The sequence below is a fragment of the Gasterosteus aculeatus genome, chromosome 2 (genome assembly GCF_964276395.1).
Source record: "Gasterosteus aculeatus chromosome 2, fGasAcu3.hap1.1, whole genome shotgun sequence".
NCBI lineage: Eukaryota > Metazoa > Chordata > Actinopteri > Perciformes > Gasterosteidae > Gasterosteus > Gasterosteus aculeatus.
This window is the reverse complement of record NC_135689.1, coordinates 14,155,017-14,172,176: the sequence shown is the minus strand read 5'-3', so window position 1 is coordinate 14,172,176 and position 17,160 is coordinate 14,155,017. Positions and strand designations below refer to the sequence as shown.

Sequence of the window (17,160 nt, the reverse complement as noted above, 5' to 3'; positions counted from 1 at the left end):
TAAGCTATGTTGTTGCAACATGTTTGTGCCGACTTACTTGTAGATGTTTGAGTTGGGATGATTTGTCAGGATATGGTTCTGTGCCCTCAGGATTTCCACAGCTTTCTGGGAATACTCCTTCAGCTGGAACAAACAACAGACACAATTGTTTTACACACCTTGCATATTCTCATATCTATGTTTTGCTGCATGACGAAAAAGGCTTAGATGTCCAGAATAAGAACTATAGAGCGATAAATAACAAACATCTAATCATAACTCATGAAAAGTCTCCTTATTTGAAGTTGTTATATTTTTGATAAAGATACATAAAGCATAACCAAACAATGTTCTTTTAGAGGCAGAAAACACATTATACTTTGTGAGGGCTTCAAAACGGACCTTTTTCTCTGTCTGAGGGGTTTTGAGTGAGAAGTATCCAAGAAGGTCAACAAACTGGGCGGCTTTGCGGCCGTACGCAGGCAGTTCAGGCCAGATGGCCCAAGTCAGTTCCAGCAGCAGCTCCTGCTGAGATTTACTTGAGTTCCTACAGAGAGATTTACATGTCATGGATAGAATTTCAACATTTAGTAATGCATTTATGCTTTTCACCATTGGTGCTATAACTCAAAGTGTAGTCCCATTAGTCTAAAATGTGACGGCAGTCGGTATTAAGGATTATTAAGTATTTAAAAAGGCTGTCATGTGTAAACTAGGCTCGCTTTGGGTCGAGTTTGGTTAAACAGTTTCTATTTGCGTCTTAATGTGTCAAGTATCTGTAGTACCTGTAGATATGAAGTGCCAAGCAGTGGGCTTGCCAGCGCACAGCAGATGAGTTGGACTCCAGCAGGAAGCAACGCAAGAACTGAATCAGCGTCTCCTTGTCTGCGAACTTGTTAAGTTGACTGACCAAAGCCATGCACAGCTGATCCTCCTGGCTGCCAACTCCCTCACCTGGGCTCAAAGATACAACACAGTTAAGACACCAGCACTTACAATACACTTTTGAAATGCAAATATATCGAGCAGGTTCTTTCTGTGGCGGATGGTCGAGCATATTCCAGCATTTTAAGTGAGTTAAACAAGAAGAACTTGAATTATGTTTGAGAAAGTGTGTTGTAGCCTCACCCTCTTTGTCCTTCTCTCTGTCCTCCTTTTTGCTCTTTTTACTAGAGGACTTGCTCTGAGAGGACTGAGAGGCTCCTGCCTGTCCAGTACTACTGGAGCCTCCACCTGAGAATGATGACGAGGAGGAGGAAGAGGTGGCCAGCACCTTACTGCCACACAGGGCACAGGAGAGCAGTTGCAAAAGTACAGGGGAAACTCCTTCATCCACCAGGAAGCTAACCTGGAGCAAGAAGTACAACACGGCTGGACAGAGAAGAGAATGAGATGAAAAGAGAAAAAACAGACAACCATGTAAGAAACTTTACTAAACCTTAAGGTTTGTTTCCAGTCAAAAGATGATCTCAAACAACTTACAGTCATCCTTCATGCAGAACTTCTGCCAGTTGATTGTCCTCTGAGTGGCAATTTCAGCGCAAGCTTTCAGATGTTCCATCTGCACAGAGAGTAGCCAGTTACACTCAAGCCGAGACGGTTAAAGAAAGATCTCAATCTCTGTCTTAATGTCTGATCACGGGACCCTCACCAGACTGATGAGTGTGTCATACTGTAGAGCCGAGCCAGATGTGGCCGTAACCACACCAGCACGCAGGAAGACGCCCTGCTCCTCCAGGAGCTTCTTGATACTTCGCACGTGGGAGTCAAGAGTGTGCAGATCCCGCAGCTGGCGATATTTTTCCTTTGAGCCGCAGATAAACAGCAGCAGCTTTCTCACCTGTCTCCTGACGAACGGCGTCTGTTGAATCATCAGATACTGCGGAGACAGAATTAAGGGTTTTTACCGGTTTATTGTGCTGACAGAGGTTAAAAAGGAATATCGAATAAATAGTTCACTCGATTCACAAACCTCAGACAGATAGTAGAACCAGGAATGGTCAAAGACAGGAGGCGGGATGCGTGGGTTGGTGTCAGCAATCTTCTTGATCTGATACGGCAGCCGGAGCACCATTTCCGTTAACAGCTGGGAGTAGGCTTCAAACACATCAGCAGCGTGTCCCTAATGGTGGGAGCAACGTAGTCAGCTCATATTCCCCGTGCAGAAAATACCGTACTCTAGTGTTACAGATAAAGATGTGATACCTTGACATATTGGCGCAGGAAAAAAGGGCTCATGTCTGGAGGAGAGGAGGCGGTGTGTGGGCGGAGGAGCTGGCTGGTGGTCGCTGGCTCTTCTTCACCCTGCTGGCTCTTCCAAAACTCCAGGAGCGATTTGAGTACGTGGAGACAGTAGTCAATAGAGCCGAGGCTCAGCAAGGCAGTCGCCGTGGCGTTCGAAATAAGCGAGGAAGACTGGAAGAGAGAAAGAGTGTGCACCTACCATGTAGTACAATATATAAGCATCTTAGTTTTGAGTACTTTACAAAGTAAAAAGCTGTCAATTTACAAAGTCTGTAATCTACCCATGATTTTTTTTTCCCCCAATGGCAGCTGATCTACCGGCACTGCCTCGCGGATTGAGCTACTGGCCACCCCCTCTACAGGTACTTTGAGGAGGCTTTGAAACAACTTATGTCCCCATTTAAATAGTGTGCCTACTAAATTCTTTGTATGTACATAATGCTTTCCAATGGACATTTAACGAGTGAGAACTACAATAAGAAAAGATGGAGAATGTACCTCGGAAGAGGATTTGGAGCCAGACTTTGTTCGAGACATGAAGACGCTGAGCAGCCTCATGATGACCAGGTGAACTTCATTGATTGAGCTGCGCTCGTTCTTCTTAGAAACGTCCTGCAGAGGAATAACAAAAGGTTGAGTAAAACAAAGACGCACAGTCCGAGTCAGATTCATCAGGAGGAGACGGCGGTTACCTTCTTGTGCATGGAGAGCTCAGCAATGAGCTGTGACAGCAGGTCATCCAAGGCACCCTTGTCCTTTTCATCCTCGCCATCCAGGTCAGAGGTCAACATGAGGACAACCTGCATGTAAGGGATAGCCTGGACTCCACCAACATTATGGAGCTGAGGAAGGTGCTGAAGCAAACGCTCCAGCAGCATCAGACGAACCATGTGTAGCCTACAAAAAAAAGTTTTAATTGCATAACTGAGACAATAGGGTATTTATTTTATGATGAAAAACGGTACCCCAAAAGAAAATGTATTCCCAATTGTCTTTCCGTTTAAATTTCAGCCTTTCGACTTGATATAAACTCATACTTGGCGTCGGTGGTGTCTGACCTGTTGCTTGTGTGGATGTCTCCTTCGGTCTCTCCTTCTCCCTCTGAGCCTTCGCCTTCCTGCTGCGCTGTGGTAGTGCTGATAGCTCCAGTGCTAGAGCTCACGCTGCCTGGACCCGCCGGGTGGCCTTCCACTGTTGTGTCCCCATACGCGCTGCTACGTCCCGACACTACACAGACACACATTCATGAACGTCACCTAAGTAAACTGGAAATATGGTCATTCAGAATAAGTGTTACGGATGAATTCTTTTAATGAAAGAGCAAGATGCGTTTCTAAAAACTGACTGACGCCTCAAAAGCAGGACTATAATGAGCAACATTGTAGGTATAACCTCATAGCTAATATAACATTCCTAATATCAAAAAAATGACATCTCGAATTTCATTGTGCTCTGAAAACTCACCACTGTGCTCGCCCGCAACGGAGTCGATGGCAGAGCCTCCACTCTCTGAGCCCACACTGCCACCATGCTCAGCTGGGGAGGTCCGCAAGGTGGAGCCGTCAGTAGCGGCCGTGCTGCCCTCGTCATCTGATGCCGGGGCTGAAATCATAGCAACAGCTGTAACAGTAAATATACTGCAGTCATCATAAATTATTAGTGCACCAACAATGTGTAAAGCATGCCGTACACCAATGCCCTTTTTTTCTCACATAGAAACAATTGCACGCATTACTGTATATAAATACTAGCTAATTGAGCAAATAAGTCAGTCTGAGGATAAACAACTGCTTGAATCCTGAAATACTGAACTAAGACCACAAGATGTGCAACAGATGAGATGAGCCTAAAAATGGAACTTTATCAATGGTCAACACACTAAGATTTTGAAATTGACCAGCCACTATGACCTTGCAGATATAAAAACCTAGCTTCCTGTCAATCTCACACTATCAAAAAGGGGTTTATTTTTTTTTTTCTTCTTTTTTTACCTGAAGCGGTGGTGTCTGAAAGGGTGCCAGCATCCAGTGAAGAGGAGCTTGGGGCTTGGCCAGACAGGCCAAGGCTCTGAAGGCCAAGGGCACTGCTGCTACTGCCTAAAGATGCGAAAAGAATATGTACTACGTTATATACTACATTAGCAGCACAAAAATATTGATTTGAGTTGATGCTTCGCCAGATAAAGATTTGGTCAACCAAAATTGGTTGATATACAAGGGTGAAACTCAAATTTGAAGGTTTTTCTATTCAGTTGTAGGAGCGTTTCAATACCTGCAAGTTTCACTTTTGTGACAAGTATAACAGCTGAAGTAAACTATTTATTTTTTTACTGAAATGTGTAAATGGTAATAACTTGATCCCTTGATCCCCCTATTCAGTGCTCGCCTCTTGTCCCTAAGCCTAATTTTTTAAGTTGAAACAATAATTATTTCGGACATTTAAGGACTTATCACAGATAAGTAGAGTGACTAAAGGTTGAGTGGGACTCTTGGGCTCGGTTACCACAGAATTATTTTTTAATGAATGAATGATTTATTCTGCATTATATTTTCTGGCAACTTACCTTGTTGGTCCTGCTGAAGGCTGAGAGCAATGGCCAGCTCTACCATAGTTTCATCATCTGCATCCGGGGGAATGTCCAGCATGGGGGGGAAGCCTTCGGCTCCAGCCAGCAGAGCCTCCAGAGGAGACGGATTTCCATTGTTGACATTCTCTGACGTCTCTAGGACCATGGACTCCGACTGAAAAGACAAACAAAAAGTGATATTTTTTCAAATCACAATCAGTGACTGTTTCATTTCTTTTTGTAGGTCAAATTAATCAGTGGTCTCTATGATGTGCAAACAAGAAAAGGGAAACAATTTGATCATGTTAGATATAGTTGGCCGCTAAACACAACCGTGGTGTTTTTATGTGACTATTGTATGTATGTATGTATTATTCCGTTTGCTTACCACCATCTCAAAGTCCCCGTGGTCCACTTCACTCTGCTCCTGACTCTTCTGTCTGCCCTCATCTCCTCCAGTCAGCACCGAGGACTGCATTTTCTCATCTGCATCGTCGTCGTCGTCATCATCTTTGTCTCCTGAAAAAACAACATTTTTACAAACTTGTGACCATTGAAGCCTCGGAGGTTTTAATTATTTGTTAAGCCATTCAATTGGTTGGTCTACCAAACCATAACTCATCTTAAGTTTGAATACCCAGGTAACGTTCAGTATATGAAAAATTTGTGAAAGCATACCCATTGGCGTGTTGGAGCGTGGGGGAGACGGAAGGGTCACATGCCGGCGTTTGTTTCTCGGTCGGAGCACTCTGATCAGAGCCTGCTTACATGCAAAGCTCACAGCTGTGTCCTGAAATCAAAGCCACACCGGTTACCTAAACACAGTCTCTCTATTCTGCTTTTAAATATAGTATATATAGTATTATAGTATAAATATAGTATTCCACAAAACAGGTCCCACCCTAACTGCATATTATAGATAGTCATTTCCTGATTCCTTCAAATCCTGATCAACCGCCTGTATAACTTTGTACAAATAGGTTAGTAAAATGAAAACAGCGAAGGTAATCGATTGCACATTCCACGATCTATTGTCAGGGTCTGTGATTACTTTATGTTTAATGATTCATTTTCATGGTTTCTTAAATACCAATTAGAATTTTAGGAAAACGTGAAATCGAACTCAATACAAGTACTTTACTTACTGTGCAGAGTAACATTTGCATGTAGATTTTTGAGGCTACATTGATGTAATCCAGTTCACATGTGCAGTATGCATGGATGATGTCAACCAAGGCATTTACTGTTGCTTCCACATGAGTCAGGCCTTAGAGGACAGAAAACATTAAAAACACTCAGAGCCTTGATTGAAATCAGGTTGACCGACCATATACATAATGAAAACATAAATGTTCTACATAACATTAAAATATAAGTGGACATCTGATTAGTTATTAAGATTATCTGTATCTTGTTTTATACTCAGTCATTGTACTAACCAGGCAGGCAAGCTGGCGCAAGAAAGGCGTTTTTTGGTTTTAGGGCATGGAGCTTCCAGAAGTTATTCATCAGCTGTGTGATGAAATTACAGCTTTCTCCATCCACATGTTTATGCCCATCATCCGTTATGTCTTGGTTAAGAAGAGAAGAACAGAAATAAGTTTCAATATAAATCTTCAGCATTAAGACATTATCTGTTAAACATGAATAAAATAAAGTGTAATTACGTAACCATATAAATACTGTACACAAATTGCTATTCCCTAGCCTTGGGAAACCTTCGTCACCAGCAGACTCTTACCGGAGTCAAGGAGTGATGACTTTGTTTCCGTAAAATGCACCAAGTTGTTGGCTCTCATGATTGCAATGGAGCGGGCGGTGATCACTAGTCTCTGGAAGACATCTGGGTCGAGGTCCCTCCCCTCGCGGGTGCAGCTATTCAGACACTGCACTGCGTTACTCAGCAGGGACTGGTCCTGATGGGAGGGAGGCAGATTGTTTGTTGTATTCTTCAGAATTAAGGTAGATGATGAGCACGGCATCGAACACTTAATAGTACTTGAATGATTAGAATAACGTTAGGAATATTTTTCCGCCCTTCATCTCAAACAAAATGCTCTGACATAAGAGTGTATAGATAAAATGTTGATGAATGGTTAACAAGTACTAACTTCTTTCTGAAATGCTGACTACAAACTAATTTTCCAGTAACATGTTGGCATACTTCCTTAACGCAGAACCTCACCATTTTCCTCTGGCTCAGTGATTGTCCTTTCCTCACTTAACATTACGCTCACATTTCATTTGAACGGTTAAATGTATTTCAAAAAAATTCTGTGGTTAACAATGATTGAAGGGTTATGATAAAGTATACAAACGTTTTTTGGTTGGCCACACTAAATACACTGTGTACAAGAAAGATGCTATGATTTTGGCCGAGCCTGACAAACTGGTGTGTTCTTCACCTTGTGGGTGTGGTAGGCAGTTCGACTGGTGTGCAGGCTGGCCAGGAGTCCCTTGGTCTGCTGCTGCACACCTGCAGGGGTCGGCATGGACAGGAGTAGAGTGGCCAACTCCAGTGCTGCAGCCTTATTTTTCTCCTACACAGTTAACACATGCAGTCAAATGAAAAGTGACCACAGGAATTTTAATTCAAGTGTGTGATTTCTTTCTAGGTCAATGGAGACGAATATGAGCTTACCCTTTCACTGGAGGAACCCACTGCAAAGCAGCTTTCCAACGCCTCAAGGGAGCTGACTACCAACCTGAAATTAAGAAAGAAGATCAAGACTGCTCCTACTATAGACGTTGCCTTAAATCAGCCAATTAAACAGAAATTAAGCAAATCTTGCATTCTGTGCTGATCTAAATGCAAAAATGCTGAGTGCAAGAATAAATCTCAGAAAACAAATAATAATTTAGTTGTGGATATGGTGCATGGCATGTTCAGTCTCAGGCATGGACACACAAACTAGGACACATGCACAAAACCATACAAACAAGCAGAGAAAAGGCAGTTACTAACCGGTCCAAGGTTGATAAGGACTCAGTTTCACAACTTTTTATTGTATTTTTGGGAGCAAAAGAAAAAGAACAAGAACAAAAAGTGTGAGGATCACAGAAAGAAACAAGTGAAATTAAATGATTCATTGAACAAAAGAGAAGCATGCAAGAAAAGATGACACCACGATAGCCATGCACTAAATACTGTAAGAGAACCCACCCCCCAATGTTAAAACTAGCTGGACTCATGAAGATATGCTAGAAGTCGGCGATATGGGTAAAATATGTCACATTTATCACAATGATTAAACATGGATATTTACTACATATATTAGCATTATAATTGAATTGCCATGAAAAAACAATTTCTAGACAAAATAACCAGTTATGTTTTGTGGAATCAACAAAATAATACCTGTACTTATCACACTTAAACGAAAAACAAATAAAATCCAATGTTATAATCAACAGAACTGCTTATTCATTTGCCCACAGCTATTGAAAGGATAAACATTGACAGTATGGCAAGATCTGAAACTGTCAATAAAAAGTTCCCGTACCAGTCAAAAGTTTGGACACACTTTTGGTACTGTAGTTTAACATAAAATTGAGTAGATCATTCAAAAGAATCATTAACACGGTCTATGAATACCTACACCTGTAAATGCCAAATCGTGTTGACCACATTAAACTTGAGAGGAAAGATCATACCTCTCCAGCACAGTGCCGTTGGTGGCGGTCGGGGTGGCTATGTCTCCCTCGGAGGAGCCATTGCCCTGGTTAAGGTTGGGACTGCAGACGTTGTTCACCGAGGCGGAGGAAAAGTCCTCTGGTGGCTCCTCAGGCCAGCCAAACTGCTCCTTAGTTTTACCGTAGATTTTGATTGAATCAAGCATGGTGACTCCAGCTGGGTCCACAGAGGCTCCAACTTTAAGAGCAGGAAGACAAAACTGCATGAGATAATGGTTTCTGAAAAGTCCGCAGTAAATTCACGTTTTAAATATGATTGTGAGGCTTTTAACAAGTAGCCAGATTTAATCCTGAGAACCCGTTCTCGCTCTTACTAAAGATGGACAGCTTCTTGTCTGCCTGCAGGGCCTCCTCTCTGGTGAAAGGGAAGTCGAACCACCGGGCTCTCGTCAAGTTTATCTGCATGGTGCGGCCAAAGACCTCCACATAGGATGGAGCCCTCTCGACTGCTTGGGTGCCCACTTGCACCCGCACGCCAGTCATCACCATTGAGCTGTTGTTGTTGACCGCTTCCACGGTGAATCCCCCAGGCTAGGAGGAAATAACCAGAATGAAAACATTCTTTGTGGTTTGTCTAAAAGTGTGTAGTGTAAAACACTACAACTACAGTATATTAAGGCCTCAGGCTGGTTTAGAAAATATAATCCAGTATAAAATGCAGGTTTGCCCATTATTTATTCACTCTGCATGCGTATTATCACTTAACTGTCACGGCTAGTTAAATCGAACAGCAATGGGCAAATCATACTGAAGATTAAACACAAGTGCCGGTATATCATGTGAATATTTGAAAAGAAGTAGTAATGCCTGCAGTTTGGAAAATGTTGGTACAATTCATTATCATTATTTTTTTGCTTTTACGGTAAAAAAAAGGCATAAAACAAACACTATCCTGACTTGCACCTTTTCTAACATTATAACCACTTAAAATAATTCTAAAACTAAATTAAAACGTCCCTACCTTTGTGTTGGCCACATACATCCCAGTGGAGTTGAGCCTGTGTTTGATCTGCTGTCCATTGTAGACTTGCAGTAAGTCATTGCCACCAAACTCCACCTCTGTCAGCTGCTGGTTGTGTTCAAAGAAGTCCACTGGGAAAGTCACCTGACTGGAGGTCCGGGTGGCTGAAGGCAAAATCCTTGCATTACACTATGAAGATTTGCCCGGCATACACTACATGTTATGTAAGGATGCGTCACAATGCCTAACTTTTCTGTATTTCAGTGAACGCTTTATGTCTGCTGGTTTACACAGGCGGCTGATAATGCTCCACAGGAGGTACTAAATGTGTTTACAGACTCTTTCACAAGTGACAACATGGCTTTTTAGGTCAAAATAAAAGCTATAATCTCAGGTGATGATCACTTTTGTATGGTCGTAGTTTAGACTGATTCTATCATACATGTTAGAAACCATTTGCATATTTTTCTGCTGATTAAAAAATAGTTGCACTTTACTCACCAGTGGCAGCAGCTTTGCGTTTGCGGACCGGCTTCATGATACTAATGCCACAGCTAGGCTGCAGTGAGGGCTGGAGCCAGTAAGAGGTGTTGTCCACATTGGCCATGTAGATTCGCAGACTTCCGTCCTCACAGAGAAGAATCATGGTGGTACGCTGCTGCTCATTGCTGGCAGTGTGTCGGATGGCGACCATATCTTGAATCTGGGGAAAATTAATTGATTGGACCTTAAGAAATAGCTATAAAACTGAGAGTGAAACTTTAACCAATTCCCACAATCTCATGTAGTTTTTTTTAATATTAGTTTATATGTAGTATACGATTCAGGCTTTATCATAAGGAAAAAAAACTCTATTAGGTTTGTTCGTACTTCAATTAGCCCCGCAGAATTAATAAAATTTTAAATGCCATCACAATTTTGGCTGCTACAATAAAATTACCATGATATTGAAGTTCACTATACATATAAAAGCAATAGCTTCGTATATATAAAATCAATGGCTTCCTCAACTAACAGTCAGCCAACCAGCAGGGCGAGAAAAAGATGAGGAGTCTTGTGCGCACCACGCAGCTTCAAAAAAAGTTCTGTCTGCAGTGGACTCCGGTAAGTGTAGAAAAGTAGAGACAGTTAACAGAACGGGGAGCAGACTACGAGTGTGAAAGGTGACTCAAACGTCAGGAGCAGAAGGCGATGTGAAAGTGACGTTTAACCAAGAACAAATCATATGCAGAATGTGCAGAGTGCGTTGTGTTTGCGCCGCATAGCAATACAACTTGTTCAATGCCTGAAAAAAGTGCACATTAGCTGGAATGTAGCACAACATGAAAGTGAAAGAAGTGCTCTGTTGATTCAATTTGGGGTAAAAAGTGTTGCTACTATTTCATTTATATTTTCCTTCTAAGAGATGCACTACGATAGGGACTAGTTTGATGCAAAGATGTGTACATTAACCAGAATGTAGCACCACAATGCAAGTGGAAGCAGTGTTCCTTTAACCGTCCCCAACTTGCTCGCTGATCAGGGATTTGTTGATCAGCGCACTGCAATCAATGATCGGCAGATGCAGTTGAGTTATGCTACTTGCTGACAAGAATACGTCTCACAAAGGGGAGTACAGTTGAATAACAGGAGACATGGAGAACAGATGCGTCTCATCGTTTTTGTAGTGGATTCATGCTTCTCTTGAATATTTTTCTTCTATTGTTCCTCTTTTTCCATTTAATAGACCATTTAACAGTTAATAGAGAATTTCAAATGTGTCCCAGTTTATATCCTTTTGCAGTGATGTGAATGACATCAGCTGGCAGGCAGTGAACCTGGAGCCGAGCCAACCAACTTCTTTAAGCAGCCTATATGTTGCTGATAAAGGGAATGCTGGTACACAAAGTGGTCCTTACCTTAGCTTTGGCTGGCAGAGTTTTAATCTCTTGGATGAGGAAGGTGTCTGGCTTGATCATGATGACCAGCGGTATGCCAGTTGTCTGCTGCACGCAGCACACCAAGCCTGGGTGGTTCATGACCTCAGACCACTGGCACAGGGCGGGCGATATCTTGCTGCTGCTGCCGTTAGACCTACGAAAGGAAGAGAAATAGTTTGCATGGTTGACTTGTCCAGTTACTTGTTACATTTGCAAGACACGGTGCTGTGGGAGGTGAAGAAACTGTATATTTCACGGAAGAAGTATTAATTACCCTTTGACATTGATGGTGAAGAGCCTCTGCACTTCGGTGGTGCTGCGGCTTACTGTGGCAGCAAAGGACTTTCCCTGGCTGTAGCTGAAGAAAAGCATCTGGAGCACATGGGAGTAATAGACGGACACACCGCCACCGGCCACCTGCCCGTTGCTTTCCTGCAGTCACACAGAAAGAATTTGTTCAAACATAGTTTCTGCCATTCGGCATTGTCAAGAAACCGCACACTAATTCTAAGCTTTCTGGGAAATGTAATCAATCAAATGTTCCAAAATATCAGGGGCGAAATGCACCGGAGGGCTTTCAGCCTTATATTTTACGACATTGCACAATTTACGTCCTGCTTACCTTCAGGTCTTCGTGGTTTATCTCCAGGACATTGGTGACATAGAAAGGGCCGTGTTGGGCACTGCTGGATTCGTCCATCAGCTGAGTGTACATGTAACCTGCTGAAGACATGATGACTATAATGTTCTTCCCCTCTTCATTGAACAGGAAGGTAGCATCGCGGATCTTGGAACTCGGGAGCAGGAAGTAGTACATGGGACTCAAGGCATCCACTGACAAGTCGTAAATCTGTTTGGCAAAAGAGACACATGCATTTTTCTATTATTAAGTGTTTCTTTACCCTGCAAAAAGCAGAATAATCAGCGTCTCTCATCTCTGAACACTGAGCTCCCAAATCACCAGACCATTTCAATCAGATCACCAGTAATAGATCAATACTAAGATCCAAAAGGTAAACTGTCTATTCTCTTGATACATACTTTGACAAAGTCAGCAGTGATGATAGCAAGTTCAGTCTGTGAGCCTGGTAACCAAATAGCTTTGATGATGAAGTTGCCAGTCGCCAGTTGAGGGTGCAACACCAGATGGTCTGACACAGAGCCCGTGCTGCTGAAAGTCAGTACATGACAGTCCTTGGAAATAAAATGAAAGAACGACAAAATCATTACAGTCAAATAAAAATGTCCTTATGACAGGAATTCAATAAACATTCAATAAATTCAATAAAATTCTAAAGCTACTTGAATAACATTAGGATCTGATCTGAATTATTTCAGGATATTGATGCGGGGAAACTTTGTCTACATTGTTATCTCTATGGGAAAACACAGACGACAATTTTAAATGGAAAAAAACCTGGCAATCTGACCTTGAGGCCGCACACAGCCAGGTAATCTTCATTACAAGGGTTTCCTGTGAGACTGAGGACAGTGAAGGGGACTGGAGCAGAGGCCAGACGGGTCAGTGTCAGCTTTCTCTTGCTCGAGTCCGCCTGCTTCAGGAGAGTCGACAGCTGCAGAACTGTTATCTGTGAAGAGGAAGAAAGAGAAATGGCTCATCTGGTGCTTGCTGTGCTCCGTTTCACATGTAACTGAACCCAGGTATGACAAAAACCAACCAACCAACCAAAGAAATGGGATTTCAAAGTAAGTAAAAAATTGTCCAATAGCTTCTTTTTGTTATTATTCTATAATGATATGATTACAGGTTTCAGCCCACTGGTTAATGAGACTTACCTTTCCCTTTTCATGGCTGACTGCAAGGTGTTGGCGGCGCCCATGAGGGGACGATAGGACACACATGGCAACGCGACGCAAGACGTGTGCACTGATCAGTTGGCGTATAGTTTGTCCCTGGTCGCCACTGTAGTTCATCCTCACATTCTCAAAAGCCCCTTCCTGAGAGCCGAGGGTGGGCACCTGAGGGAGTCATACACAATGTGGTTCATGATGAGATCGACAGAAATTTAAGGAACAAAACGTTTTTTTCTAACCCCTTCAAATGAAAAAGATCTTCATACCATTAATTGGTCAGTCATCTCCACAGCTTTGTCCTGAGTATGCAGCTCATTGAGTGCTTGCTGAGCCCTGCTGCTGCTTCCCACTGCTGATGCCTGCTGGAAGTTGGTCTGGATGGCCTCCATGAGAAACATGAGCATTTCCAGTATGACTGCTGCAGTGGATGATCCAATCTGTTGTGGAGAAAGTCGGCAAACAGCTTGAAATATAAAATAAATATGACAAAAGTGTTGCACGATTGTAGTCATTTGAGTCTTGAGCAAAAAGACAGATGACAGAGAGACACACTGCCTTGTTGATAGATTATACTTTCTCTCACCACTTGTGTTACCAACTCTTCCTGGCAGCCCTCAATGCTCTTGCACACACTGCTCTTTTTAGGCTTGTCTTCATCTCCAGGTTTTCCGTCACAGATGGTGACCTTTCCCTTGTCAGAGGGTGAGGAGTTCTGGTGGCGGATAGCACTGTCGGGCATACGCAGCTCACTCTGGAAGGCAGAAGAGTCTTTCATGGTGGAGCCCATGCCGCTGCTGGGGCTCCGTTTGACCAGGGCCTGTGGACGGCATAACACAACGTGGAGCAGTGAGAACAGCCACATTGTGTGCATGCGCATAGATGGAAGATACAATACATATTTGTGCTTGACAATTAGGATATGCTGCTCTTGTTTTTACTTTGCTAGCTCCTCCACAACATGGAGTATACAGAAAGCTCAGAGATTGCGTTGTTTGGAAACTTATTAAAACTACAAAAAAGTCTCCTGAACGGTCTTAAGATTTGAAATTCCATTTACTTTCCCTTTGTTATTTCCTTTAACAATACTAATTTAAGCTATTGTATGACACAAAGACAAAACATTACAAACTTACTATAGGTAAAATATAAGTCATGGTTTGCTCATGCATATTCAAAACTCCATTATTCTAAGACTAACTAGGAAAGCTGGCCTTTTCTGTTAACAAACATTCATATTATGATTTCCCTCTGTCTGGCCACACGTGTGGGCTAGCTATAACACTGAACAAATGACATGGTTGAATGGAAATCAATGTTGGAATGACTTGTAAGCCAAAGTTACCGCTGTTGTTCTCTTCCCATGATGACCTGAGGTATTCGGTCTCACCTGGCAGCTGCCATCCTCTTTGGCCCCGCAGTCACAGAAGAAAGAGCCATATTTGGCATAGGAGATCTCATGGTCTTTGTGACAGACCTTTGCGCACACTGTGCACACACCTACCCCATCCACCATCTTACAGGTGTGACAGTGGTACCTGCAGAATGAAAATGAACAGGACAAGGCTCTGAATCCAATGGATGCATGTGCCTGACGGAAAGTACTCCGTGAACTTCTGTGGGCGGCTTAACTATAAGCAACTAAAAAATCATTCTACAACAACTGTGTGTAGGATCTCAAATAACCATCTTTTAAAAGACAGTCCCATGACCGTCTAGAACCCCCTTAACTCGTTCATTATTTACAGAACAAAAGACACAGGCAGAAATAAACTTTTCTTTACCAGTGCTGGTTCATGAACTCCTTCTGAGTGATGGTGAAGGTGCAGAGTTTGTTGCAAAGTGAGTCTTCATCCTGTAAAACAACAACACCCATGTTAAGATGTGTTGTTCCATTTACACCAAGCAGAAGTTCTGGAATATGAAAAGACTAATTAATAGTGTCAAGTTTTGGGAGGACAGACATAAAGGAAAATGTAAGGGGATGAGATCTCACAGAGTCCTCTGCTTGGGAATCATCCTCCTCTACTGCAAGTTCCTCCACCCAGTCCGAGTCCACTTCCATGGCTTTCTCCTCTCCATCCACCAGCATTGCTGAGGTGCCTTGGCCACTGCTTTGTCGCAAGGCATTCATCACATCAGCTAGGTAAGAGATGATGTGGCACGAGCATTCCAGCATACTGGCGTGCTGAAATCAAGGAACAGGCACACTTCAATTACCTGTCAGTCAATGGTTTCCCTTTGGAAAGGGCTCATTACACAGGATGCAGTTTTAGATGGACATTTGGATGTCGTCCAAATACGGCGCTTCTTTGTACTGGTGAAATAAAATAATGACCATTCAAACCTACCTTTCCTTGGGATATGTTGGTGCTCACTTTTTCCACAACGTTCTTCTGTGTTAAATACTTTTTGCTGCAGAGAAAACAATTGCACAATATTAAGATTATTATTACTATAATGTAATTTAAGATTTGATTTAAGGGATAGGGCCCCCCTCAATTCAAAGTAGACCATCAATCCTTAAACATGAGTGTTTTTAACAAGCGTTTCTTTCCGGTGATATTTAACAGCGTGTCATTGAAAAGGATTTCTTACCATCTGGTCAGCCAATCGATAGCTGCCCTGTGCAGTTGCAGATGACCGGCTCCCTGTCCAGCACTGGCAAGTGTGGCCATGATGACCATGAGCTCAGGGAAGCCGGTTCCATCGCCATTGGCCAGCATGTCTGTTGCCATGGGAATGAGTGTGCTGAGGAGGACAGTGCACACACCTTCGCCCACCTGGCTGTTGTCACGCACAATGTGGGTGGTGAGCACCTGCAGCAGCTGTCGATTTTCTTGCACAATTTCCAGCTGCTCGGAGTCTTTTGGTGGGGTGGCCGTCATGCGCGTCAGCCAGGACTGCAGACGAGAGGGCTCCACGCAGGCCAGCTGGGCCAAGGTGCCACACAGACACAGCAAGCTGGGGTTCGGGCTCTTCTCCGCTACGATGGACACAATCACCGGGAGAGTTAGGCTTATTGAAAAATCGGATGGATCTGAAGCGTTCAAGATTTCTGATTTTGATTTCTAACAAGGCGTCAGAATGCTTTAAACAAAGTGCTTGTTAAGTATCCCCTTTTAAGTATTTTTGTCTTAGCCACTCTCTGTCGAGAGGTGTGTTACTGTGCATCCAGATGTGTGTTTTAAAAATAGCACTAAAACCTTTTTCCAGTCCACGTTGTGGATATGAAGAAATTCATTTGACGCATTTGTCTACCTTGTGAAAACCTTTCTTGATTGAAATGAACAGTAGACTTACTGAGCTGGAAAAGCTTGGTAAAGAATTTCAGCACTCTGTTGCAGAACTTTGCTGATAGATTCTCATTGGCCGTCGCCATCATAATCTGGACAAGCTCACCGCTGTAAAAAAGCAGCACAGAATATGTGAGATACAGTATGAATATGTAACTATTCAGCCCGTCTCCTCAGTTGAGCAGATACCTGAATGAAAAGAACTCTTCCATGGCTTTGCGGACTTGACTGCTCTCAAGCTGCCTTTCAAGGTACTGAAGGCATTCTTCAAGGACAGACTCATCCAAACCACTAAGAAAAGATAGAATAAGGTGGACAACAGTGAGACTCAAACAACGGCAAGTAAAAGAAGACTAAAAGGCTCAAAGCTCCACTGTGGCGCAGGTTAAGCAAGCACACCACTCACGTAAATATCATACATTTACTTAAGGCAGACATGGTTTAATCATCATGTTAAAAATTGCATACCTGTCTGGGTCTGAGTGGTTAGCAATGATGTTGTAACACCCGGTCACCAAACGCTCATAGATGCGGGCCAGGAACGGGTCGGACTCTGATGGGCCGAGAATGCGCTCCAGTGAGGTGTTGCTAATTTCAGCCACGCTCTCTGTGCTGCTCTCCAGGAGGAGGGGCAGCAAAGTGCGCACAACCTGCGAAGGATTCAGCTCCTCTGTGCTGAGGTGACAAACA

At 43.0% G+C, this 17,160-nt stretch overlaps 1 protein-coding gene across 16 annotated transcripts in view; it reads right to left on the bottom strand.

The window, feature by feature from the left end:
- ubr4 (ubiquitin protein ligase E3 component n-recognin 4) overlaps nt 1–17,160 on the bottom strand; it is a 46,477-nt gene that overhangs the window by 12,325 nt on the left and 16,992 nt on the right. For 2 of the 16 annotated variants that reach the window (XM_040194568.2, XM_078084336.1), the window contains exons 29-70: nt 16,939–17,145; nt 16,660–16,761; nt 16,478–16,578; nt 15,773–16,160; nt 15,526–15,589; nt 15,171–15,362; nt 14,959–15,029; nt 14,520–14,712; nt 13,761–13,994; nt 13,444–13,614; nt 13,160–13,342; nt 12,793–12,951; nt 12,404–12,556; nt 11,985–12,212; nt 11,637–11,794; nt 11,342–11,516; nt 9,945–10,146; nt 9,444–9,607; nt 8,797–9,013; nt 8,444–8,660; nt 7,755–7,787; nt 7,431–7,494; nt 7,195–7,329; nt 6,531–6,705; nt 6,229–6,360; nt 5,935–6,056; nt 5,468–5,579; nt 5,178–5,308; nt 4,787–4,964; nt 4,215–4,319; nt 3,688–3,843; nt 3,282–3,450; nt 2,916–3,120; nt 2,722–2,835; nt 2,185–2,418; nt 1,952–2,101; nt 1,631–1,858; nt 1,462–1,540; nt 1,108–1,350; nt 765–933; nt 382–526; nt 38–123 (exon numbers count right to left, since the gene is read on the bottom strand). In XM_040194568.2, the coding sequence (XP_040050502.2) occupies nt 38–123; nt 382–526; nt 765–933; nt 1,108–1,350; nt 1,462–1,540; nt 1,631–1,858; nt 1,952–2,101; nt 2,185–2,418; nt 2,722–2,835; nt 2,916–3,120; nt 3,282–3,450; nt 3,688–3,843; nt 4,215–4,319; nt 4,787–4,964; nt 5,178–5,308; nt 5,468–5,579; nt 5,935–6,056; nt 6,229–6,360; nt 6,531–6,705; nt 7,195–7,329; nt 7,431–7,494; nt 7,755–7,787; nt 8,444–8,660; nt 8,797–9,013; nt 9,444–9,607; nt 9,945–10,146; nt 11,342–11,516; nt 11,637–11,794; nt 11,985–12,212; nt 12,404–12,556; nt 12,793–12,951; nt 13,160–13,342; nt 13,444–13,614; nt 13,761–13,994; nt 14,520–14,712; nt 14,959–15,029; nt 15,171–15,362; nt 15,526–15,589; nt 15,773–16,160; nt 16,478–16,578; nt 16,660–16,761; nt 16,939–17,145 (6,744 nt within the window). The remainder of the gene's footprint in view (nt 1–37; nt 124–381; nt 527–764; nt 934–1,107; nt 1,351–1,461; nt 1,541–1,630; nt 1,859–1,951; nt 2,102–2,184; nt 2,419–2,721; nt 2,836–2,915; nt 3,121–3,281; nt 3,451–3,687; nt 3,844–4,214; nt 4,320–4,786; nt 4,965–5,177; nt 5,309–5,467; nt 5,580–5,934; nt 6,057–6,228; nt 6,361–6,530; nt 6,706–7,194; nt 7,330–7,430; nt 7,495–7,754; nt 7,788–8,443; nt 8,661–8,796; nt 9,014–9,443; nt 9,608–9,944; nt 10,147–11,341; nt 11,517–11,636; nt 11,795–11,984; nt 12,213–12,403; nt 12,557–12,792; nt 12,952–13,159; nt 13,343–13,443; nt 13,615–13,760; nt 13,995–14,519; nt 14,713–14,958; nt 15,030–15,170; nt 15,363–15,525; nt 15,590–15,772; nt 16,161–16,477; nt 16,579–16,659; nt 16,762–16,938; nt 17,146–17,160) is intronic. The other 14 variants (XM_078084359.1, XM_040194571.2, XM_078084356.1 and 11 more) reach the window with 11 other exon arrangements.